Source organism: Lonchura striata, chromosome 4, assembly GCF_050655825.1.
Source record: "Lonchura striata isolate lonStrDom1 chromosome 4, ASM5065582v1, whole genome shotgun sequence".
Taxonomy (NCBI): Eukaryota; Metazoa; Chordata; class Aves; order Passeriformes; family Estrildidae; genus Lonchura; species Lonchura striata.
The window spans coordinates 69123324-69149081 of record NC_140706.1 but is presented as its reverse complement, the minus strand read 5'-3'; the positions used below and the strand labels follow the sequence as shown (position 1 = coordinate 69149081).

Below are 25758 nucleotides of genomic sequence, written 5' to 3'. Positions count from 1 at the left end.
AGCACTTTGTTGTTTCTTCCTTATGTTTATATCACTCCTTGGCAGTTGTGAAACTATTCATTGGCTTTCTACCATTCTTGTGTCTGGTGACTTCTTAGAATATTCTTATTCCTCTGTTGAGTCAGTCTTTAGCAGAGAAATGCAAATGGATTTGCATGAAAGAGTGTTTGGCAGAGAATTTGCAAATTAAATAGCAATATTGAAAATTGAGGTGGAAAAGCTTGCTTTTACAAAGCTCTCTTGATTTCTAGAATTTCCTGCCAAGCTGCTGCTGGGGCCAGAATTTTGCAGCTTGTGTTTGCCCTGTGGAAGCAGGCAGGAGTTCCCAGGCATGGTCTGACTCCATGCTGGAACAACATCAAGGTGGGGAAGTCATGTTCCCCTGAAACTGGAATGAAAAAAAAACCTGGTCTGAAGCTAAGGTAGGACCTGCTCAAATGGTCTTTTGTGTTGGCTCGTGAGCAACCTGGGAGGTAGCCATGGTCCTTTAAACTCTGCAAAGCACAGTGACATTCAGTGTGCAGGAAGAATCCCAGTCACTTTGGGGTAAATCAGTAAAGGAACTGTTTGCAGGGCTGCACTTTGGCTCTCCTCAGTCACTGTCCCGTGAGGGATCAGTTCCTGTGGTCACTGCAGCACTTCCATGCAGAAAACCCACATGTGAGAATATCTGAACCCTCTGACACATCCCAGTGCTTCACAAGTCTCTGTAGAATGTGGATTCTGGGATAACCCAGAGGAAGGAGAGTGATGAAGGTAGAAGGGATTGGGGCAGAGTAGGTAGATGGAAATGAGAAGAAGAAAGTCACAAAGAAAGCAGCAGCTCTGGGAGAAACTCCCTGTTAAAGCACAACTTGCTAGAGAGAACTTTGGGGTCTTTTAGGGTTAACTCTCTGTGTTTTGAGAACACAATTCTCCTAAGATGCTTAATGGTGAGGAGCCCTGTAATTTTGAATTCTCATGGAACATTTATAATACAGTCTATATTGTATCGTATCTACAGAGTATCATTATATGAAATTTCCTCCTGACTGGAAGAAATCTTGTGTGCTAGGGTGCCATTACTTTAATTTAGAAATATTGTACTTGCTTTTACTCAGTAGTAAATGGAGTAGCTGTCTGAGGATACATTCAGTGTCTGGATACACCATTTGCTTGGCTAGATCACTGGGAGAAGCAAAGATTGCATGCCTAAAGCACAGCCCATGGAGGTGATCTGGAAGTCACAAAATGTGCATTTGGCCTTTCTGGGTGTAAAAAGTTAGTTAAGCTTTAAGCTCTCCAGAAAGCTCATTTACAGGGCTGTGTGCATTAACACCCCAACAGGAGTTCAGCTGTCACAGCTCTAATTTAGTCTGTTCCACAATTTGTGGTCTGTGAATTCAGCAAAAGTGAGTGAATGCTTGTCAGAACATTTAATAGCACTTGATTTTTATGGAAATTTCTTTTTATGTGGGCTACCATAGACCAATTCATTTAAAATATCGGAGTACCTAACAGGTGACAGAGATGTGAAGAGTGTAAGCAGATGGATTTCTGAAGGCCTAATAATAAGTTTTGTTGTTTTTCACTGGTTTGTTTTGATTCTTTAATCAAAAATCAGACTGCAGGAGATGCTGCTGCTGCAGCTTTTTTTCCCCCTGGAAAAAAAAAAGGGAAAAGTGGAGAATTATGTTGTTTGGTGGAACTTATTTTGTTGATGCCATCAATTTGCTGTGCTGACAGTTCCAGAGGCAGCTGAACCAGGTTTTTGTGACAGAGGATTCACATACAAATTTCTGTGACATTAAACTGGGGCTATTTATTATTTTTTAAAATATAATGGGGTTTTGAAATAGGAGGCTGTAAGCTCTCAGGTGCCATCTGAGATGCTAACATTGTCATTATGTAATCCTGGTAGGCTTTAGACATGGAAAAAGCTGAAAATGGATCTGAGAGTGGTGGGAACAAGAGGAAAGGCACAGCGGTGCTCCCAGAGTAATTGGTCAGGGGAGAATGATTGCAAAGGCAGCTCCCTGATGGGAGTGAAGTGCACAGGAGGCAGAGCTGGATGGGAGCCCTGGAGGTGCCAGAGCCTGGGAGAGCAGGGGGAGCCCTGCCCATGCAGCCCAGGGCACTGCAGAGCCCCGAGGGATGGGATCACAGCCAGGCAGAGCCCGCTGGGCACCGCTGGGGCTGGACACGCCCTCCTGGCAGGTTCCTCAAGGGAGAGGGATGGGCACAGAATGCCCAAAGAGGGGGAAAAGCCCCAGGGAACGGGATCAAACTGTTAGAACAGTCATTTTTCCTTTTGGCAACAGTATTTTAAAACTTTCTGCTTGTATAATGCACTGAATTACGTATCTTGAAAGAAAAATACAAGAAATTCTGTTTTAGAAGTTCAGACTATATTCAGAGAGGAAACACGTAGGAATTTTCTCTTTTCTTATCTTTGACTATTTATTTTTCAGATTTTTTTTCCACTCAAAATACTTTAATCAAAAAATTATATTTTTAACCCAAGATGAATCTTTAAATGCATAAATATATGTATGAGTGTGTGTTATTTTTAATGTTTTTTTCTCTAACTGGTAAATTACTGATATGTTGTAATCAACAGTGACTCAGGAAGAAAGGGAGATTGACTCATGGGTCTGACTCAAGTGTTTGCCATACTTTTGGGAAGGAATTTATTTCATACAGCCTCACTGCAATCTTACCATTCATTTACTTACCCAGGCTTTGTGCTCAGTTTTCCTAGGGGGTTTCATCCCCCCTTCCTGCTCTGAAATGAGGCAGTGAGCTGCAGAAATGGATTCAGTGTGATGCAGTCTGGCTGTTGAGGCAGACTCAGTCACCTGGAGAAGTGTGAGCTCGTTCTGTCCAAGGAGGGGCTGTGTCCCACACCTGAAACCAGAAGCTCTTCCAAAGGCAGCAGTGCCAAGCTCACCCTTGTGACAAACACTGGAATGCAGCTGAATGTCACTGGGGAGCAAGGTGTTCTGTATCGGACCTACATGATGAATGCAAATTGTGGTTTTAGGATCCAAATGGGAAAGCATGAAAGGCTACAAACCCTTAATTTATGGTTTGTTCATTTAAAGCTTCAGACCACTAAGTGACCATTAAATCACTATTTTATATTCTGCTAAGTGCATCTCTATAATCAGAATAAAAAGATTGTTTTAACTCCCCCTGTATCAAATAAAACATTTTAATTGAGAGCCTTTGTGACAACAAATTGGCTGGAATTGGAAAGTAAATGAATGCTGAGCTCTGACAACAGAGCATCTTTGTGATTGGGCTTTTAGTGTCTGGTATGTGCATGAACAGTTACATTATACATCTGTTTATCTGTATTTAGATTTCAATTACAAAGCTTCTACCCCAGGTAAAACTTCCATTGCACTGATAGGGTTCTCCAGATTGAGGTCTGTCACGCTAACTTTTCCTGTGGAGCTCAAATTATGAGTTTTTAACCATTTTACCCTTAGCCTCACTGATAAAGGGCTTCCATTACTTTGGCTGTGTTCTAAAATGGGGAGTAGACAGAAGCAGATGAGAGAAAATTGCACATTTTCCTCCCCTTGGATATTTCAATGCTTGTTTTTATTTCCAGAGAGACAAAAATTTTAGCATCTGCCTTTGGCAAATGGAGATTTCCAAGAACATTGATATGGAAACATATTTTGACATATTTTGTTATGACATTTTGATTGCACTTAAGCACTGCACTCCTGCAAGGGGGAACTGGTTCCTTCTTTTCCTATCATTAGTATTGCCTGGCCTCCAATTTTCTTTGTGGGGCTGGGAAACACCTCTCCCATGATGAATAACTGGGATGTGTGTAACTAGGTAAAGGCATGCTCAGCTCTGCAGCAAGTTGAAGTTCTTGTGCTAAAAACATCTGAATTCCCAGATGGAAATATTCAAAGAAAATGCGATTGGCAATCATTGTTTTTAAAACAAAATATATTATCCTGTTTAATGTAATAAATGGTTCCATTGTGGTTAAAGCAGACCCCACTACTGTTTTCTGAAGAAAACTTTGGCATTAGGAAGATGCTTTGAGATGCCAGTTTTAGGTGAACCTGTGTGTTAATAGCTCAGAGATGGAATTCCTGTCAGTACATGCACCTGGCAAGGTCACCCCTGTCCCCCAGGAAGGCTGGCTGGCTCCTGCCATGGCTCTGTTCTCATCAGCAGGGGTTCCCAGCGTGGGCAGGAGAGGCTGAAGAGCAGAAGGGCTGAGGAGAGGACACCTGGAGCTCTGTGCAGCAGGAAAGACAAGGAGAGGGCAGCCCTGGAGCCTGGCTCCCACAGCTGATCCCAGGTGAGCAGTTCTGTACCTGGCCTCTCTGCCAGCCCCGCTGGCCTCGCCGTCCCTGGGCAGTTCTGTGTGTGCAGCTGCTCCCCTGCCCAGCCCCAGGGCCTCAGGTTCTGTCCTGCCCTGCCTTGGCACAGCCTCCAGGGATGGCTCAGGCAGCAGCTCACGAGATCCTGCCCGATCCTGCAGGGCAGGGCTGTTTTATGGGATCACTCGGGATGCTGGTAAAGTCTGCCTTCAGAATAGATTTACTTTTAATCTGCTTGAGAGACCCTCCTGCTTACCCACATGTCAATAATTCCCCCAACAGTTTTCAAATTCATGTTTTTCTGCCTAATTCAGAGTGTGAGGCCAATGGATGCTCTTGCTGGGAATTTAAAGAACAATTATGGTTCATAGTGTGAAAGGATATTTTCAGGGAAAAATTTGCTCATTCCATTAAGATACTGTATTGTTCTTTGTCTGAGGATTCCATTGATCTGCATTTGTCATTTATACAGACAGGGAATGACTCTGAAAGTGAAAGCTTTTATCTGGTTATTTATTGATGGAAAATCACCCAGCACAGCACTTCATTTTGCCTCAATGTTTTTATTGAGCTTGGAGATTCAGTTCATGAAACTATGTATTTTGGAAAGCAGAGAGAGGAATATTACTTTTAAAAATGATAAATTCTAGTTTAAATATTTTATATGTTTTCATAGTATCAAATAAAGGGATTTATTGATGGGTATTTAATTTTTTACACCAGGTTCTAAAATTTTAGTGGCTGAAAAACAGATCTACACATATTTTTTAAGTATCGTAGAAAAGACTTGACTCTGAGTTGAAGATTTTTCGTTTGGTTGGGGAGTTTGGATTTGTTTGGCTTTTTTCCCTTTAGCAGACCTCTTTTTTCTGCACATGGAAAATCAGTCTCATGTAATGCACTGGGAAACTCTCTCTCTTAAGACTCCCTGCCTTTCACTTTGGGTTATCCTCTGAGCCAAATCCTGCAAGATTATAATTGATTTTAAAAGTCAGCAGCAGAAGTATTTGGTCCTTAGGTGACAAACAGTCAAAGAGGAGTCTTCAGGATCAGTGTCAAACATCAATGAAGTCACATTCATGCTAGGATAGTCAAGTTACAAAAATTTAAATCCTGCTGTAATAGTGACAGTAATAAATGGAGATTCAGCAAAATGAAGCTATTAGTCAACAATGTGCAATGTCATAAACTTGAACAAATGATTGCAGAGAGCTCAGGCCTGAATTAAATCCAAGCAAGCTGAAACAAGCAATAGCATTGAGATGGATAAATGAATTTATCCAAGTGGATCTAATGACACATTAGAATAAAAACCAGCGTTTTAGCTGATGTGTTTAAAATCATCTGGAGATCATTGCTCCAAATGGACAACAGCACCTGCATGCCCTGCTGCTTGTACCAGAATTTTGGATGTTGGACCCTGTGCTGGGGTGTCTCTCCTCTTGTGGTGCTTTAAATAATCCATAGAGAGAGCTGTGGAGAGCTTCACAGTGTTCTCCCGAAAATGTGCAGCTGATTTAGTGTCAGGAGCAGCTCCAACAGAGCTGGTGTCAGAAGGGCAGGGTAGCCCCAGCCCAAAGCAAGGCTGGATGGAGCTGGCTGGCCCAAAGAGCAGAAAGCAGCCTGGGGGCTCTCGCTCATGGGAAGGGCTGCAGGACTCTGCAGCCTCTGCCACAGCCTCAGAGCAAGCAAGCAGAAAACTGCTTCCAGGGAGGCAGCCTTGCACTGCACCCACCTGCTTCCTGAGCCATGGGAAATGCAAATAATGAGAGAAAAAAAAGTGGTTTCTGGGAAAACAATTGCATAAATAGCAGAGCACACAGTGTTGTGTGGTACTCTTACATGCAGCTTGTTTCCAAACAATGCAAAGCAGTGTTGGGGGATTTTAATGGTAACTTTACTGATGCCATAGAGAACTGCCATTTCTGGTAAGGTCAAGTGTTCCAAATTACTCCTTGAACAGCATCAGCAAATGAAGCAGAGAGTATAATGCTGATTCTTCAGCAGCAAGAATGCTAAGTGAAAGTACTGGAATAGTCCATCTATAATATATAAATAGATTAAGAGATACTTGATGCTGAAACAAAAATTTCAAAGTATGCATAAGAATGAACGCTACCACTGAAGTCATATGAAGCTTTAGTATCTTTGCATATATGTTAGAAAATTCTGTGTTTTCTGCTTTCTTGAAGGTTTAGAACATCAGATGACTCCTAGCAGATGTGAAATGCTTCTAGAAGCCAAACAGTGGTTCTGTTCATGCCCTTTGGACCACTCTCTTGTAAGTTGCAAATCCTTGTTAAAACAGGGTATGTATTATTTTGTTGTAATCTGAGAGCCTCTGAATTATCTTGCTTTTCTAGTCTGCCTGTTTTTTTAAGTGGAAACATTGGCTGCTGAGTTTTATTTCTCGCCCAAGTTGTACTTAACCAGAAAAAACCATGTTTCAGTTTATTTCATTATTTTTTCCCTCTGGAAGTAGGAAATGGCATGCAGATCTTTCATCTAGGTCCACTTCTTTAAATCAGCAACTCTAGAAATAGAAATACAGGTATGAAACTCAATGTTGTGTGTTTGAAGTGTAGGTGTGTAATAGAGGAGTAGAAAGTCAAGTGTGGATTTAATTTCCATTCCAGGCCCAAATATTTAATCGTCTCAGAAGCAAAGGAGCCCCTCAATGCAGTCCATTGGTGCTTCCCTCAGTGGGGTCTGTGAGGTACTCAATCCCACCCTGGCTGTTGAAGGGCTCTGCCTTCCTCCACCAAGCAGCACCAGTCCAGTTCCAAGTCCTTGGTTATCAGTGCTTTTGGCAGTGTCAGGGAGCAGGGAATTACCTCTGAGAAGCCAAGAGTCATGACTCCAGCTTGCCTTATTCACATTCATGGAGAGCCTTCTGCTGGTGCTCACAAGGTGATTTTTAAATCTTTCATTGCTGCTCTGAAATCCAGGCCTGCTCAGCCCTCACCAAAGGCAGTGGAAGATGTTTTATTGACTCGGGGAGAGCTGGCTGAAATCAAGGGCTTGAAGGTCTGTCTACCCTCACTCACTCTTCTTTCCTTTCTTCCTTCCATCTTCATTTTTGTGGTGGCTTTCCCATCTGTGTCTCCAGGTGACACAAGGAGATTGGCACTCAACTCAGACACAAATGACAAGCCAAGATAAACTAAACAATTCCCATGCCCTTATCTGACATTTTCAAACTTGTGGGATGTTTTAGAGGGCATTTGGTGACTTGGAGCCAGCTGGTGCCCTTGCAGCACTCTGACTTGGCCGTGTTTTCACTCCTGTTTCCAAGGGCTTTCTGGTTTGATTTTTTCCCCTTGGTTGTGCTAAAAGCTGCTTGTTGCCTTGACAAATATTTGTTTCCAATTCTGTGTATGTAAACATTGAACACAAAATAGTCTCAGGATTCAGTATGCAGATGGCTGCTGCACTGCTGTTTACCAGAGTTCAAAGCCTGGGCAAACAGCAATTTGTTTGGGCTGAATAAGTAATACCTTACTTTGGAGGGCCCAAATAGCCATGTAATTATTTTGAATTAAGAAATTACCACATCATTTCAGCTCATTACATGGGTATTTATTCTCAGCAGATCGTGTGCAGGCTGTTACAATAGTAAGGAGTGTAATTTATGTTTGGAAGGAAACAGGGTAGGAATGAGAGGAGGAAGGGGCCTGTGGTGAGCCTGCAGTCTTTGGAAAGGAAATGGCACCCCAGAAGTGTGGAGCTCTGTTTTCAAGTGGAAAAGACCTATTGTTCCTGCATGCATTTTAGTGAAGATGCAACCAGCAACAAAGAACTATTTCTTTTTATTTATGTATTTCACACAAGGAAACCCAGGAGCTTGGGGAGCTTTGATTCAGGTGTTGACTCAAGGTCAAAGCACTGCAATAGTAGAAATAAAAACCAGGGTAAAAAGCTGGGTAACAATGCCTATGACTTGTGTATTTCTAGTAGGCAATAGGTGGTTGTAATTCCCTGAGGAACATCTTGACATCAGGTGGGATGTCCATGACTCCAGCACTCTCTAACAGAGCAGCTGACTGGCTTGTCAGTGCTAATTCCCTTCATTTTCTCAGTGTCCATCATGGCTGTGCCTCCCTGCATTGCAGTGGTCTTCTCACCCAGGAGAGCCTGGCCATGGCCAAGGGGACCAAGGAGCTCTGAGGAGCCGGTCCAGGGACACAGGGAGCCCTCAGGCCTCCGTCACCTTCCAGCCCCGACATCCCAGCCAGCACCTCAGACAGGAGTGAGAGTGCTCTGGTTTCCCTCCATGATTATAAATGCTTACTTGCTCTCTCTAATCTTCTTAGCACCAGCACACAAAAAGCTGAGAAATAGTTGTTGTGAGGTGGAAATTCACTTTGTTGTGGAACAATTGCTTCTCAAGTGTTATTCAGTCCTGGCATGGCTCTAATGGCATTTTGTTTAGGGGATCCTAACACAACAGACTTCCAAATTTCCCTGAGCACATTTTTTGTAGTATTGGGTTAGAAAGTATTGGTAATTTGAATAAATGAAATTAGTAACTGAAGATAGACTCTGCCTCTCCCCAGTATGCATCATTAAAAAAAAAAAAAACAAAACAAAAACTGTGTTGTTTAAGTCATTAGCAAGATGCTGACATAGTGCAGGAAGTGTGCAGTGGAAATTTTTGTATTTCAGCTGAAAACAAATTAATAAAGCAGATTTCTGTTTAGGCAATATAAGTTCATTTTCAGAAGGGAGAAATTCTTATTTTTGAAAGATCAAATGTAAAAGAGGCAGTGAGGAAGAAATGTTCATGAAAGTTGTTATTTGAGAAGGGGAAAGCCATAGCATTGGAAAAGCCCTTAGGTCTGTTATACAGCTGTCAGACCCTGGGACTCAGACTGGAGGAGATAAAGGCTGCTGCTTAGCACAAGGAAAAGCAAAAGAAGGATTGAGGGATGGCAGTATTTTGCTGGGATACACAACAGGAAATGACTAAATTCCACCTTGGCTGCTTCCCTGTTTTCTCCTCCACTCCCATGGACTCCCTCTGCCCAAGCTGCTTTCCTCAGCCCACAGTTTGCTCCCTGGCACGTAGGCAGGGCTTTGCTGGAGGTCACAGCTCACTTCTTATTCCGAGTCAATGCCTCTCCTGCTTTGGTCTCATCCCTTAAAAACTGGCTTCATTTCAATTAATTAGTTCAGGTCAGTGCCTTCCTTCCACAGATGGTTGGAAATCAGTTCTTGTCCAAAGGCTGGGATGATTTGCATGTCCAGTGAGGTTGGGCTGATGTTAAAGAGCTGAATGTTGACCAACTCATCTAAATATGAGCTAATGAGGAAAACACAGCTGCACATCTCAGACTGGTTTTCAGAGAAGTCAGTGACAGATCACCCCATACATGTGGATATTGACCTTCTTGTTGGAGACTTTACCTGTAAAATAAAACCTGTGTGTGCCTTTACCCCACCCTCAAACTCCTCCTGGTATTTTCTTCCTATTACAAATCCCTGCTTTTCCCTGCTGGGAAGGAGAAGCATTCTTTCAGTGTCCTTTTCTCACCCCTGATATTCTACAGTTCTCTTAGAAAAGGTGCAGGGAAGATGTGCACTTTGACAGTGAACCCTTCACAGTGTGTATCAATAGATGGCAGTAGCTGAATCTCCTTGGAAAGAGCATCCCTGGAAAAATGTCATAATTGGCTTTTTCCAAAAGACAAAAATGAATGCCCTCTTTATGGGTTAAAAAGAGTGCAAGTTATTTCATAAATCAGGGTCAAAGGACAATTTCCCTTTTTCATTCTGAAAAGTATTGATATCCAAAGTTGCTTAGAGCAGCACCAAGTTTGCTTGAAGCCATACATTGAAAGACTCCATGGTTCAAAACTGGGATCAGAAGCCAGGATCAGTTCAAGCTTATGAATCTTTCATTGGAACCTGGTTGGAGACTTGCTCCTGATGACCTGACAGTGATACTCACCTACAAACAGACTATCAAAATCTGCACTATAATTTAGAGTCAGGGAGTCCTGCATCCCTGCTTGGCCGGGGGTTTCCCAAGAAGTTTTCCTAATGCCAGTAATAATATTTTACTGCAGTCTTGTAAATACAATCTAATTTAATTTGATCATGTCTATTTTAATATCTCCAGCTCATATGGAAACAAAATTTCAGAATACTCTGTAATCACCATTGTTTGAATGCAGTAGGTTCAAAGAGCTGGTCCATGAAATCAGAAACTCAAGAATTTGGTTATTTCCTCTAGAAAGTGTTAAAATGAAGAAATTTGTAATTGGAAGCTATTTAAGGGATCATTTAATCCTTCAGTTTCCTTTCAGTGAGGCAGAATCAAGAAGTGCATATCTGATCCCCACATGCTGACCAAAAGCAATGATGCTGCCTGGCCAGTGGAGAAGGTCAGTATCTAACAACAGGGAAGGTTTTCCATGGCCCCAAGCCCCAGCCTCCTTTAGTGGCAATTTATTTTTCTCCTTTAATGGCTCCTTCTTATTTTCCTGTTGTTATTGTATTGCTGGAGATGTTTTGACAAAACCAAAATCTGTTTGTGTGCATGTATTATACATTTGAAGTGAAAACTCATTTTGAAACATCACATAGATTTTTAGATCACTTAGATTTTTCTCATCGGAAGCAAAATGTCACTGAAATTAGCATAAGCCAGTAAATTAAGGCATGTGGCTGCTGATGTATCAAAACTTCTTGAAGGGAAAACAGAGCCCTCTGGCAGAACATTTCTGAGCACTTTATCATCTGAATTCCTAGGTCTATGGAAATACTTTGTGCTTATTTGCAAGCACAGTTTTTAAAATGTTGATTGTGATTATTCAAATTCTTTTCTTTATAATTCGAAGTTTTCCTGCTTCTCCCTTTCTGCAAGTGTTTATGTGATGCTCCAGTGAGAAACAGAACTGATCTATTTTTGTGGCGGAGGTCTGTGAGCAGTCAGGGGAAATGCCCTGCCTGCTAATGGGCAAGCCAGTATTGTCACTTCTCTGGCTGAGTTCAGAGGATGGCAAATGCTGGAAGCTCTCACTCAGTATGATCAAAGTCCTGTGAGCCTTGAATTAGCAAAAGGGTGTTGCAGCCCCAGAGAGCCCATTTTCCCATGAGATTTCAAGTGCACTTTCCCTGGCTAGAAACGTGGCAGGGTCATTATTTCTGTGTGCTGTTGTGGAATGGCTGCCTTGCTGCTGTGTCCTCCTCCAATGGTCAGCTAAAAACGTGTTGGTGTTACTCATTCAGGCTCTGGAAGCAGGAGCACTCAGTTTGCCTGAGATAGATGTTTAATGAGGAAAAACCACCTTAAGTAGATGGGTGAAGAATGTTATCCATCGTTTTCCCCAAATCACCATCCATGATTTCCCTCAAACACCTGTCAGCCACACAGCAGTTCCTGTTCCTGAATCAGATGCTAGAGACAGCTAAAGAACAACAGCATTGCCCAAGGAAAATGAAGCACCCACTGGGCAAATAGTATTGCTATTTTCAGCAGCACAAAAGTCTGAAAATTCTCCAGCTGTTTCCAGAGGTGTGTCCCTGTGCCCCTCCTCTGCTCACAAGGTGGCACAGGCCATGGTTTGTATTCCCAGGTCAAAATGAGAGGTTTGAAGTGGGCACGTGTGTTTTTCTCAGTTCTTTGAAAGTCCAAAGCTCGGATATGATCTTTCCTGAAATCACATTCAACCTGCTCCAAAGTCCAAGGGCAGAAGTCAAAGGATTTAGCTTAATAAAATTCATCTTCATCTGCTTAAGGTATCTCTCTAGAGCAGAGCCCAAGTCTGTAAGCTGTGCCCAGAACTCCATTCCTGTTTTTAAGAGCAATGTAGGGTTGCTCTGTGCTCAGAGATCTGCTGTGAAGAATTAAGCAGGATTTTTCTTTCCACGGGCTTTTTATGTAAGTAAGAAAATCTGTCCTTACTTAATATGAAGAGAGGAAAGCTCCAAGCTGCTAGAGGAGACTGTGGATTTCTGAGGATTAAAAAACTTCATAATGGCTGAGCTTTAAAGAAAATTGTCTGATCCTTTTTTCCAAGATAACTTCTTTTCAGTAACAGGTTTTAGAAACCTTTTCCTATAGTAAGAAATTCTCATCCATAGTTGGGACCTTTCTCAAAGATGCATATTGTACTATCCTGGTCTAAATTTCTTCGTTACTGCCAGTAAAATCAGAGTTTCCTTTTCATCAGATGGACAGTATTAACTGTACAGACTAAGAGTTAAGGATGTAATGTTACATGCAGGTGCTCAGAAATAAAACACTGCCATTTTATTCCAAAATGCTTGTTATTTCACACCAGCAGGATAAGAAAGATGGCTTCTTTAAATGTAAATGCACTTGTTGGCAGTTCAGTGAGATGACTGTGGTGCTGGTGCAGACACAGCAACAATAATGTACCTTTTATAAACATTTCCTTTTAGCTGTGAAAAATCCCATCCAGAAAAATGACAATCTATACCTATCTTTTTTTTTTTTTCATTTTTTTTCCTAGAAAATTAAACAGAGAAAGGAAAGGGGGTAAACTCCTAATACCATGAGTTCTCTTTGCTTCCCATCCTTTATTTCCCATCCTGCTATTCCCTGATCTCCACAGCTACAGATGGTTGGCTCCTCTGTGGAGCTCCTGAAGGCACCGTGTAGGTTTGTGCACCAGACCATCAGAATCCCAGCTGCTGCCTAACCAGCAAGGCTTCATTTTACCTAAGCTGATTTTTTCCTTTTCCTAATTATTTTTCCTTCCACTAGAGTGGAGTCAAGTTTAAAAAAATAATTTAAAAGAGTATAAAAATATATAAGAAACAGATATTATTACTACCAACATTTTATTATTCTCCTTAATCTCCCAATCTGCAGAAGATTGACAACCTCTGTTTGGTGAAGATTATTGGGATGAAGAATAAATGCTGTAAAGTTTATTTCAGTCTTGCAGTTTTCTATCAAACTCATTTAGATTTGCAGACTTTCACTGTACTTTGGGTGCAGTGCTTGATATTTTTCTCAGATGCCTTTCCACAGCAGCACTATTTAAGTATTTCCTTAGACTCACTTGTGAGTGGTCATTAGGACAAAAACCTTAACAGGGTCTATTGAGTTTGGCCTGATCCACTTGCTGCATTATTTGGCTCCAACCAGAGGATGAAAAAGAGCCATCCTTGTACTCTCATTTCTGTTAAATCCTGACTTGATCTCCACCTCCCTTCTCAGGATGAAATGGCCCCCAGGACCTGTCCCAGCTCTCCCTGGGTACTTCTACACCAGCAAACTCCAGAGGCCCCTGAGCTCAGAGATGTGGAGTGCAGCCAGCTCTTTGTAAGGTGAGATCTCCTCTGCTCTCCCTTCCCAGGAGTCCTTGGAAAGGAGACAGCAAATCCATGTCTGCTTCACGCCTGGTGTGGGGAGAGGGTCCTGGAACACGTGGTGGGGGCTCTGCCAGTCAGGTGTTGGTGTCTCCCTTAGCTTCTCTAGAATAAATTAAACCTCTGGCTCAGAGGTGAATTCCATCAGTGCTTTAACCAATTTTAGCAGCACAGGTGATGGGAATATGGATTGTTTACTAATGCTTTCTCCAGCTCAGTGTTTTTGCCCTGTCCCCTGAATGACCTGCTGTCATGTTTGGTAACACCAACTCACTTATTTTGCCTTTTGAAAATACAATTTTATAACTACAAATTGCCAGAGGTCCTGTTTTAGTAGTAAGAGAGTTTTGCTGTAGTGCAAGTTGTGTGCTGGAGTTCCCAGAGGCTGTGGAAGCAATTCTAATATTATTGTTTCAATCCAAATAAATAAGGTAAAGACAGGGAGAAACCCATTAGCCAAGAACCTTGAGAACACATTCCTGTACATGCTTTCTGCTAGAGCCATGACACTGCAGCAAATCTAAAAAATCCTACCAAATGATAATTTTACACTGTGATTAGTTCAAATATCAGCAGAAACCTGTGGCTTTTCAGCCCTTAATTAAACCAGAGGTGCTTCTTTGTTTCCCCTCCTCCCTATGTTTGGCTTTTCTCCAGGATGGCAAGGCTGGAATGCTGCAGGGCTGTGCTGTGGCCTGGCCCTCTGGGGCTGATGGGAAGCAGGGCTTTGCTGGGAATGAGCTCAGGGCTCCTGCTGGGACTGGGAATCACAACCTGGAACTGAGGTGATTGACCATTCCTGGGTTTGGTCCTGTCAGCTTCAGGGAGCCTTCTGCAAAGTGCTGGCTTTTAGTGCACTTTGGAGGGCTCAAGGAGCACGAGGAGAATTCTGTTTCCACACAACACGCCTTGTACATTTTTTCAGGCAGGGAAAGGATCTGTCTTCTGTTTTAAAAATCTGATATGTAAGAGAGACTACAATTCTTTTCTCAGACTGCAGGAGTGAATAATGTACATTACATCTAACTACTGTTTATGCAGTTTCATGATTTTGCCTGATTCACTACCATATATAAAATATAAAAATAATTATTTCTGAGATTTTTTGTAAAAAAATGCATCTTGGAAGAATTTTTGGAGCACAAGTTCTCTCCCTTGTATTTCAGGCATGGACACTTCTGGAGCTTCCCCTCACATGGAATCTTCCCAGACTTGTGTTTGGTTTGTTGTGAATTTTGTTCATTCTTTTCCCTTATCTGTTGCAAACTCTTGTAAAGCCCAGGCTAATTTAGAGTGTAACATAACCAAGGATTTTGCTTATTCATAACAATTTCTTAAGCTGTGCAAAGATAGTGTTGTTTTAAAAGTTTTTAGGCAGTATCTGTTATCTTGTAGAAAAGCAGAAAATGCAAATGGCTCATACAATCAGCTGTATCCACCTAGACTTGCTAAACCATAAGGAACCATGGTACAAAACAACTCAGCAACACTCTAAATTTATGGAACAGTGATGTCAGATGCCAATGGAATTGCAAAGGAAGTGTTTAGTACATCAAGAATGAATACCTAGGGGGTCCATTTTTGTATGGTGATGATTATAGGTATCACTCTGTGTGTGAACATAATCTCCTCCAAACAGTAGTTTGCTACATGTGCTGGAGATTATTGAACCAAGTACAAGTTGAGGGCATGTTTGGGTTCTCACTGGGCAAATCAGGATCATTTTCCTCTCAATCCCAACTAAAACTGCAGAATTGCAGGAGGCACTGGGGTTCAGGGCACACCAATGGGAGGCTGATGCCTGTGCTCAGGCACTGCAGAGCTGTGCCAAGGAAAATCAGCAAGTCCTGATGTGCTTCTCTGAGCTGTGGAACAAGTGTGTCACTTGAGCTCAGAGCTGTTTGTTCAGCAGTGATCACTGACCAGCACCCAGGAGGTGGCAGTGCCACTGAGTGCCACTCAGGGATGGGCAGTGCAGCAGGGTGAGCTCACACTGACACTGGAGGGTGAGAAACAGAGGGGCATTTACAATATTCACTTCAAACAGAGGTTTCACAACCTCTGCTTTGGAACCCATTCGTTATATTACCTATCCATTTCATTTTAAGTACCAAATCAGTTATGAACATTTATTTTTAGCAGTGAATCACACTTCTGGGCACACTCAACCAGAGCTCATCTGTGGTGTGTCCAGTGATCTATGTGCAGCTCTTTGCATCAGATGAGAAATGTACAACCTAATCACTCGTAACTACAGCCGTATACCAGGAGGGCTGTTTGATCCTAAAGCTGAAGAAATCACACTGACTTTATTTGTGTATTATTTCCAACTTAACAGTCTCATGCAAAATGCAAGAGTTTATTTTAGCAGCACTCATAAAAATGACTTATTTGTTTCTAGACATAGTGTTTGCTAATTTGTGCCGCAGTAAATTTTTTTGAGTTAATTTTGTGTCTTCAGCTACAGCTCCTCATAAGCATTTCTACCAGAGCCAGACAAACAGCTGCTCGAACTGGAAAAGCAGCAGCAGAGTTGCTGGTGCTGTACAGTGGAGCTTGAGTTATTAGGCCATCACTTATTGTGGTTAAAGTGCAACTTACTCAAAGTGCAGGGGAAGTGTGGAGGGAGTCACTGACTCTTGTGTGTGTTCAGCTGTGAACTTCATCCCTCACTTCTGCCCTCTCTGATGTAGAATTTCTCCTGCCTGTGAAACTCGGGACAAAATGTAAATGCAGCCTAAGGACATGAATAAGACCAACCCCTCTAAGTTTTAAGGTTTGACTTTTCCCCAGCCTCCTGTTAATGATGTGACAGTTTTGGCTGCAGGAGAGAGAATCTGCATCTGTGGGAGCTGAAGGTCGGGTGCCCTGGGCTGCCTGGGCTGCTGTGCTCATCCCACGGGGGGAAGAGAGGGCTCCTGGTTTCTCAGGGTTAAGATTGGCCTCACAAAAGAGAAGAATTTGAAATAACAATAGTGTGAAGGAGCACGTTACTAACCCCCAGTTCTGATTTTAAAAACCACAAAACTCTCAAGCCCTTGAATACTTAGTGATGGCTGAACAAACCTGGAATGACCCGAGGAAGATGGAAAGTGACAGAAGTTAATGCTCCCAAAATGCAGCAGAGCTCAGTAGTCCTTAAAAGCAGTTCAAGAGCTTTTGCCATCTGTTAAGTAATTACCTATCATCATTAGTTATTAGAGGTAGGAAATGATGTAAAGGGCACAAACACGATAGAAAAAGAACAGCCAGCTTCTTGTGGGTTTCTTGGATGAGGTCATACAATCGTGGTTATTAACACTGAAGTAGAAAGGACAAACATTTACAGACCACCTTGTAGCTGCTCTGCTTCAAAAATAAAAGCATTACATTTTTCTAACAGTAAATATTTAGCTCAAGTCTTACACTTGTTACCAGTGTGAAATGAAATGTATTATAATATTCATCTCCAAAAAATAACATAAGATGAAGAAGATTTAAGGTTTCTAAATTCAATGCATCATAGCTCAGCTAAAACCAATTGTGGAAAACGCAATTTGAGGATCATAACTTGAAACAGATTAAAACCAGTAACCAAAGATCCCCAAAGGTGTGTGTGCTTTTAAGCTGCATGATTTTACATGCAAACATGTACACATTTTTACTTATATATCAGTATGGGCTTTCATGGCCCTAATGCTAATTTTTTTTCCCCACTTCTTAGTCAAAACAGGTTCCCTAAAATGCATTTATTTCAAGGTATTGGCTGCATCTCTTTAAACATCCTGCAGGAATTTCAGTCTGTAGGTCTGAGGTCACACAGGGATCCTTGGGTAGGTGCTTTGCTATTTTTTAGTCTTATTTCCTTCAGCAAGTGGATCCATCTCAGTGCAATTTCCTGGTACCCATTAGAGGCACATGCCCGACCTGCCCTGGCTGTGAGCTTGGGGACAGCAGTGGGAGAGGCTGCTGAGACCCAAACAGTGCCAGGCACGTGGCCACCAAGTGGCACAAACAGAGTGGAGACACAGGGAGCTGCAGGAACCACCCAGAAATCAAAGAGCAAGTCATGCCCAAGCTGTCCAGGCCAACGCTCACTTGTGGCTGCAATAACAAAATAACAGTGTGAGAAGTGGAGAAATCTTGTAAATAAAAAAATGAGGGCTCAGGCAGCTGCTGTGGCGGGTGATGGAGAAAATGTCCAATACCAAAAAGGGGGAATCAGGATGGCAAAACCAGGGCCACTGGGCAAGAGAACACAGGTAAGCTGTGTAATGGGGACACAAGGTAGCAAAAGGAATAAAAACTGGTGCTGTTCCTGGCTATGGTGGCAGTCCTTGGGGACAGCCCATGGTGGCAGTCCTTGGGGACAGCCCTCCCCCAGGTGCCCTTCAGGACCCTCTGGGTGAGGCTGGGGCTCTGTGGCTGCAGGCCCTGGGGCACTGCCATGTCTGCACGGGTATGTAAGCCCTGCTTTCTTTCTGGGGGTTCTTGGCAAAACCCAGTGAATAATATTGAAGTATTTTCTTTTATTTGAGTCACTTTTCCCATGTAATTTTTTTTTCTTTATATGAAAAGTGTGCTCTACATAAAACATGCCACATATTTAAAACAAAATTATTTTGGTTTTGCCTGCTGCAAGTCTAAACATTTAGGTAAAGAACAGAAGCATTGGGTTTGTGTTGCCAAAATCTTAGTCATAAGATACTTTATTCCTTTATTTTTTCCATCTGTTTTGTCTCTTAGAGATTATTGCAGCATCTTAAGATTTTCATTTATGGAGAGACAGAACTGCTTAAAACCTCAGTCTTAACTGCTGAAATATCTGTTTATGGAAATACTTTCTGAATTTATGTTCAAAATCCTCTGCCTGATTTGCTGAATGAGGAGGAAGAGAAAGCAGGAGAATTTTCTCTCAGCTCTCCACAAGTATGGCTGTGTTGAATATTTAAATGTGGCATTTGCAGTCAGTGCATATTGTGATATGCTTTTTTTGGGGGGAGCAACAATCTGTGAGAGATTATGATTGCCTTTTTATTAGAGTAAAAACAAAATTTCAAACAAGCACTGAAATATATTTTCATGTAAGTTGATGTTATTTTCTATTTTAATCAAAAGCTGTTTGTGAGAGCCCTCTGCCCTTTGCTGCTTTAGAGCCCAGCAGCAATTTGGGGAGGTGTGTGAGGGGCAGCTGCTGTGTGGGTGGTGGTGGTGGCCAAGGAGCTGCAACAAAGCACTGGCCAAAGTGAGCAGCTCTCAGTCAGTGCTCTGGCACCTGACTAAAAGCTGGGCTGCAGTCCCTGAGTGCCCAGGGCCTCTGCAGCAGCTCCATCCTGCAGCACTGCTGTGTCTGTGACAGCTCCATCCTGCAGCACTGCTGTGTCTGTGACAGCTCCATCCTGCAGCACTGCTGTGTCTGTGCACAGCTCCATCCTGCAGCACTGCTGTGTCTGTGACAGCTCCATCCTGCAGCACTGCTGTGTCTGGGCACAGCTCCATCCTGCAGCACTGCTGTGTCTGTGCACAGCTCCATCCTGCAGCACTGCTGTGTCTGTGACAGCTCCATCCTGCAGCACTGCTGTGTCTGGGCACAGCTCCATCCTGCAGCAGTGCTGTGTCTGTGACAGCTCCATCCTGCAGCACTGCTGTGTCTGTGCACAGCTCCATCCTGCAGCACTGCTGTGTCTGGGCACAGCTCCATCCTGCAGCACTGCTGTGTCTGTGCACAGCTCCATCCTGCAGCACTGCTGTGTCTGGGCACAGCTCCATCCTGCAGCAGTGCTGTGTCTGTGCACAGCTCCATCCTGCAGCACTGCTGTGTCTGTGCACAGCTCCATCCTGCAGCACTGCTGTGTCTGGGCACAGCTCCATCCTGCAGCAGTGCTGTGTCTGTGACAGCTCCATCCTGCAGCACTGCTGTGTCTGTGCACAGCTCCATCCTGCAGCACTGCTGTGTCTGGGCACAGCTCCATCCTGCAGCAGTGCTGTGTCTGGGCACAGCTCCATCCTGCAGCAGTGCTGTGTCTGGGCACAGCTCCATCCTGCAGCAGTGCTGTGTCTGGGCACAGCTCCATCCTGCAGCACTGCTGTGTCTGGGCACAGCTCCATCCTGCAGCACTGCTGTGTCTGTGCACAGCTCCATCCTGCAGCACTGCTGTGTCTGTGACAGCTCCATCCTGCAGCACTGCTGTGTCTGTGCACAGCTCCATCCTGCAGCACTGCTGTGTCTGGGCACAGCTCCATCCTGCAGCACTGCTGTGTCTGTGACAGCTCCATCCTGCAGCACTGCTGTGTCTGTGCACAGCTCCATCCTGCAGCACTGCTGTGTCTGGGCACAGCTCCATCCTGCAGCACTGCTGTGTCTGGGCACAGCTCCATTCTGCAGCACTGCTGTGTCTGGGCACAGCTGTCTCTGCTCTCAGACTGGCCCTGCACCTGAGCCGTGTCTGCAGCCCCTAAATCCCAGGGCCCTGCTGGCACAGAGCCTCAGGGCTGGGAGCTGATTTATGCACCTGCAGGAGAGCAGCCAGCCCTTGAGGCTGGAGCCTCTCCCCTCCATATTTCAGTACCAGGAGGGTGTAAGAGGGGTGGGGCTGAAATGCTGACTTCTCTCAGACTGCAGTATAGCACACAGATCAGTGCAATTGTTGGGTTGCAGCCAGGAAATCTGCTACTAGTGCATGCTTTACTAGGAAATAAGCAGAAATGCAGCATGCCTAAAATGGAAAGGGAGCTCAGGAGCCGTGTGCCACCAATTCTGTACACCCAAAGTCCCTTTGGTGTGAAAAAATGTGCAAAAATAATTAGGTTTTAGGTGTGGCTTGTTTGGGGTTTTATTCTAGAAAACCAGAGTCAGGATACCTGAGCAGTTGTTGAGGAGAGCACTGTAGCCAGGGCATGTCAATGGGACTTGAAGGTGAGAAAATGACTGTGTGGTGAGTGAATCTGTGTATCAGAACCAGCACCAAACCCCTTTATGGATTCTTAGTAAGTTAGAAATGTGAGGTCTCAGACTGCTGAAGCAGTGACAAAGAAGGTATGACAGTTAAAAAGCAAATATCAAAAATCAAGTAAAATAATTGTTGAACAAGCTGACCTCTAAATATTTAAAACCTGCAAAAAGTGCAAGTGAAGCAGAAATAATTGTTGGTGATAATATCCAAAAGCTATGAAATGCCTGCATGTGTCCAGGCACCATTTATTCCCCAAGATGTCAGGTTTCATATGGACAGAAAATTGTCACCCCAGACTGGTACTTCTGGAGCTGCTCCGTGTCTATTCAGTTTGTGGCAGCAGTTAACAGCTGCAAGCCTGGTGCCTGGAGATCAAATGGGAGTGCTCCTGCTTTGGCTGGGGCAGGATGGTGGTGGGAGGTGCCCAGCAGCTGCCCCTTCACCCACTGCAATGAGCTTTTACCACCCCTTGGGCTGTTCCCTTCTATCCCTGCTGGCAGGGTTTGGATGGGTCAGTGGGAACACAGCATTTTAACCCAGAGGCACAGCAGCCTTGAACTCTGTAAATCTGTAAATATTGCTACAAGCCTGCATTTGTAACATTGCTTTACGTTTTTGTGTTCTTTGGGAAAGCTTTTTTCTAAATATTGTAAAGCTGGAAGAAAGCCCTGGGCTAAGCTGATGGTGTAGCCAGCAGTGGGGATTTGTGGGGAGCGAGGCAGAGCAGCAGAGCTGTGTGACAGCAGAAGTGCCAGCACAGCAGGGAAGCACACAGGGAAGCAGTCCTGATCCAGCAGGAACAGCCTGGAACCAGCAGCTGCCCCTGCAGACTCCAGGGCTCCCACCCATGGAGGGAGAGCCCAGAGCCACGTGGGCTCAGCTGCGGAGGCTGAGCTGGGGCAGCGCTGCTGGGTTGGAGGGAGGAGAGGTGGGCAGGCAGGGCCTGAACTGCAGAGTTGCTGTGGCCGTGGGGCTTTCCTGTTGAGCCAGAGTTGAAGCAGCCCCAGCAGGATCAGGAAGAAGGCACAGACATCCCTGAGAGGGCATCCAGGGCCAAGGAGGACATGGCAGAGGTACAAAGAGTGGCCAGGGAATGGAGGAGCTTTGAGGCTGGTTTGTCCCAGCATGAGCAATTCCATCTGAGCCTGGTGGAGCAGAGGCTGCACTGGTGGCCTTGGAGCTGAGGCCTCAAGGTCCTGTGGGTGTCAGTGGCTTCAAGGCTGTCCACAGTGGGCAGGGCAGGCTCAGTTGGCATCTCCAGCTCCCATCCCAAATGGGATGGAGTCTGTGCAACTCCCAGCCACTGTTAGGGGAGGCCCAGTGGAGACACACAGTGGGTATGTGTGCCATGATGGCAGTGGCTGCTCTGGTAGCCGTGTGCTTCCCTGCCTGTTCATCCCTGCTCTCTTCAGTGTTGGTTTAAATCCCTTTCTGTGACACTGGGAGACTAATAGGGTGTGGCAGCCCAGAAGGAGCTGGGAAGGGTTGTGGGATGTGATCTGCACTAACCTGAGCCCATTCACTCTGGCAGCCACAGCTTCTGTGGCAAAAGATGGAGATGAGCAGCAGAAGCTGCTGAAGGAGCATGTTCAGCAGGCAGAGAGGGATTCACCCTGGCAGTGGTTCCTGTGTCTGCCCAGCGGGTGATGGGCACTGAGCCATGGAGCTGCTCCTTTGCACGGCGCTCAGAGGGAGCTGTGCCTGTGTGTCCCTGCCCAGGTGCTCCATTCCCAGCTCCAGGCTGATCCAGCCTGTGGGTGACAAACAGCTCGGTGGCACCACTCACCCCTAACACCTGAGTCACTGACCTGTGCAAGAGCCTTCCCTGCAGAAAGGGAAAGGCTGGCAATGCCACTGTCTCCTGAGAGCAGCACAGACATGTCCTGTCCCCTTCGTGACACCAGCAGCCTTTCCTGGAGTGTGGAGCTGAGCCCTTTCCTTGTACCCTTTTTGTCACCATCTGCAGGGAATGAGGGAGGCTTTTTTCCTGCCTCGCTGAGTGTGTTGCTTTAGTTCTTGTGTGTAGCTTAGCTAAGGCCAAGAGAGCTCCTTCCATTCACAACAGCACTCGAATTGTTGGGCTACTTGAGGAAAAGTATTTCTCAGTAACTCCTTTTCAATCTGCTGTATTTGACATAGGAGTGCTTAAACATGAGTGGAATGAGTGGGAGAGAATAAAGAGCTTTGATTTCTCAAGGGTGGTGATGGGAACTCTGGGCTAATTGTATCTCTTTTATTCCCCTTCCCTTTTTTTCTCTTTCTTTCATCCCACAGTTGAGCAAGCTGCTAAAGGAAGCTCAGGATTAAATATTGAACAGAATGGTTCCTGGGTGAGTGTCACAGATGATGCACCAGAGAGTTGTGCTTTTTCTTTTTACACTTGTAGTGTTGAGAGAATGCTCTTGACACATCTTTGCCTCTGGTGGCTGCAAACACAGAGCTTCAGCAATAGGACGAGGGATGGAGAGGCTCTGTGCCTGTGCCCCGAGCTGGCAGCCCTTTCTGGGCTGGACAGATCCACTCTGAGGAGAGAGGGAAGCTGCTGAGTTCCCTCTGCAGAGGGGATTCCCATGCCTGTGGAATTCACTACTTAAAGCTGACGTTCCACCAACAAAGACTAAAGAGGAAAAGAAACATAATAAGTAATCTGAAGAGACAGCCATGCTGTGCTGAAAAAAGCCTTTAGAAGTAATTACATTAAAAGTGTGAGCTTCTGTGCAGAGTTAGGGTCCCTGAATGGATTAATTAAAAACAACGATGCATTTTCTGTCAGAGATCTATTCCAAGTAAAACCAAAATTCAATCACATTCAGCTGTTAGGTGGAAACTGACTATGAACCAATAAGCATTTTTCCTTTTTTAACTTCACAGAATAACTAAAAGAAGGCAGATAACAAACACTGCCAGTTCCCCTCACTGTCATCAACACTGAAGTACTTTGCTGAAGCAAAATGTTAAGAAGCTGAGACTGGACATTTGAAGACTTAAAAGTTACTGAATTTTCTGCCCAACTGGATGGTGAGTAGCCATTCCCACATTCCCTGCAGAATGTGAAGTGTGTGAGCAGGGGAAGGAGCAGGAAGCTGAGGAGCTTCAGTCACAGCCTGCCTTGTTCAGCTATTGCCAGGGAAAGACGTTTGCTCATCAGAGTAGTTTGTATGTAAATCAAGAGAGGTTTTTGTGTTTCAGTGTTACTTGGAAGTCAAACAGCCCTTCTAGAAGGAAATTGTAGTCTAATCAACACATGCATTCCACCTTCCTCCCAGTGGGGAAGCAATTAGAACAGCAAGGAGAGTATTCCCAAGCAGCATTGCTTAACAAACAGGTTTGAAGGGTTTGCTTGTTTTTTTTTTAATCCAATGATAATACTGACTTGATGTCTCTTTTGTCTTTGTATTTCATTGCTTAGTGTTTTGAGCATAGACAATCGTGTGAATCTTCTGTTTTGTACCAGTTCATTAGAGTGTTGCTAGTACTTTTTTTTCTTGTTGCATAGTGGGAAAAGATGCAGAAGATAATGCTCATGTCTTACTTGTTCTCAAGAGCTCAATAAGAGATGAAAAAACTCCAGAAATACAAATCTAAAATGGTAAGCATTGCTTAGCAGGATCTTTCCTGGCTAATGTTCTGGCTGTTGGTAGGCAATCCAATCTGATTACACTGTCAAGGTGGGGGCTGGCAGTTATCCAGTCAGAAATGCTGGATTTTGTTAGTCAGACCACGTTCTGTATGGAGACAGCAATGCCTGGGTGAAATTCCATGGCTCATGTCATGGAGGAAGGCAGGAGAGCAGGTCTTAGGGGTTCACTAAGCTCTTGAGATGAATTTTTGGGGATTTGTCAGTCAGACTGGGAGTCAGGCTCCCAGAGGGTGAGAAGCACATAAATATTTGTCTTTTTTTTATTCTTTCTTCTCATAATGTGCAGTTGAGCATCATGTGAAAGCTCTGTTGCAGACCATGAATCTTATTCTCCAGGGCAGCTGTGATTGTCTCTCTTCAGTTTTCTCTTCTATACACTTGGGAGCTCTTTTGTGTACAAGGTGAGCACATTGAGCCACCAGTGTTTCTTAGGAAGGAAAGTAACTTCTATCCATGACTGATATTCCAGTGAAGTATCACCTGTGAGAAGAAGAGAAAGGAAGAGAGTAAAGGGAGCTTGCACTATGCACAGAAAGATACTCCACAGATCTAATGAAAGTATAAAAATATTGTCTGCCTTGCTCTTAGAGCTGGTTTGAGAAATTGCTGGCAAAGTCAAAAGAATCACGCCTGGAATTTCAGTTGAGATTTTCAGAGTAATTATTTTTTAATGTCTCCATATGATGTGGAATTATGGTGTGAGAATAAATGAGTTTATCATCATGTTAGCTACCATGGACGTGCTGTCCATCACTTCATCATCACCTTTTCCCTCCAGCTCCCCCTGAAATGCTGGAGCCTAATGCCCTCTTTTCTCATCCCTAGGGTGGAGAGGTTCAATGCCCAGCTCTGCAGTATTGCCTTGGAGGTGTCTCCTTCTGGCTTTTGTGCCTTGTTTCATGGGGAGCCTCTCAACAGAGTGGATTTAACGTGGTAAGTCTGGCTGTCACTGTTACTAACGTGCTCAAACTTGGGTAATTTCATTTCTGTCCTTTTGCAAAACCAAGTTTGTTTTTCAGACCTCTTCCCCTTTGAGACCACAATGGTGCAAATGCTAGCAAAGCTCTGTGTATTTATGCATACACGTGTGCCGGAGCCTAGAAGCACAATTTCCCATCAACATTCCCAAGCTGGGAACAAAAGCAGGTTTTCACATTAAAAGCACCTTTTTACCTTTGCATGAAAGCTTTGTGTGAGCTGGCTGTGCTCAGGCAAGTGCACTTCATTAGGTAATTCTGCTCTCAACTGTGTGGTCACAAACCATTCCTATTTAACCTCGGAGAAGGATGTGCCTGTGTGAAGTCAATGAGCCCTTGCAGCCCTGGGAGTGATCCTTTTGGAAGCTATTAACAGCTGCAATAATAATATTTTTCAAGCTGCTTCCTGAGGTTAGCAGCTGAAGGCCCTTGAGATCCCTGCTCCATTTTCCAGCGTACCGTGGTTAAAGCAGTGCAGTGGTGTCCAGCCCATGCAGAGACAGGTGCCAGCCACAGCACCCAGGGCTGCT

General features: G+C 44.2%; 1 protein-coding gene across 3 annotated transcripts in view; it reads left to right on the top strand.

The window, feature by feature from the left end:
* Positions 1-25758, top strand: part of LOC110484350 (uncharacterized) — a 182360-nt gene that overhangs the window by 110390 nt on the left and 46212 nt on the right. The window contains exons 10-18 of one of the 3 annotated variants that reach the window (XM_085578332.1): positions 4186-4312; positions 6527-6615; positions 13528-13637; positions 14846-14900; positions 22886-22941; positions 23483-23629; positions 24108-24200; positions 24538-24652; positions 25077-25184. In XM_085578332.1, coding sequence (XP_085434458.1) covers positions 24570-24652; positions 25077-25184 — 191 coding nt within the window. In that variant the 5' untranslated portion in view covers positions 4186-4312; positions 6527-6615; positions 13528-13637; ... (3 more) ...; positions 24108-24200; positions 24538-24569. The other 2 variants (XR_014954942.1, XM_085578333.1) reach the window with 2 other exon arrangements.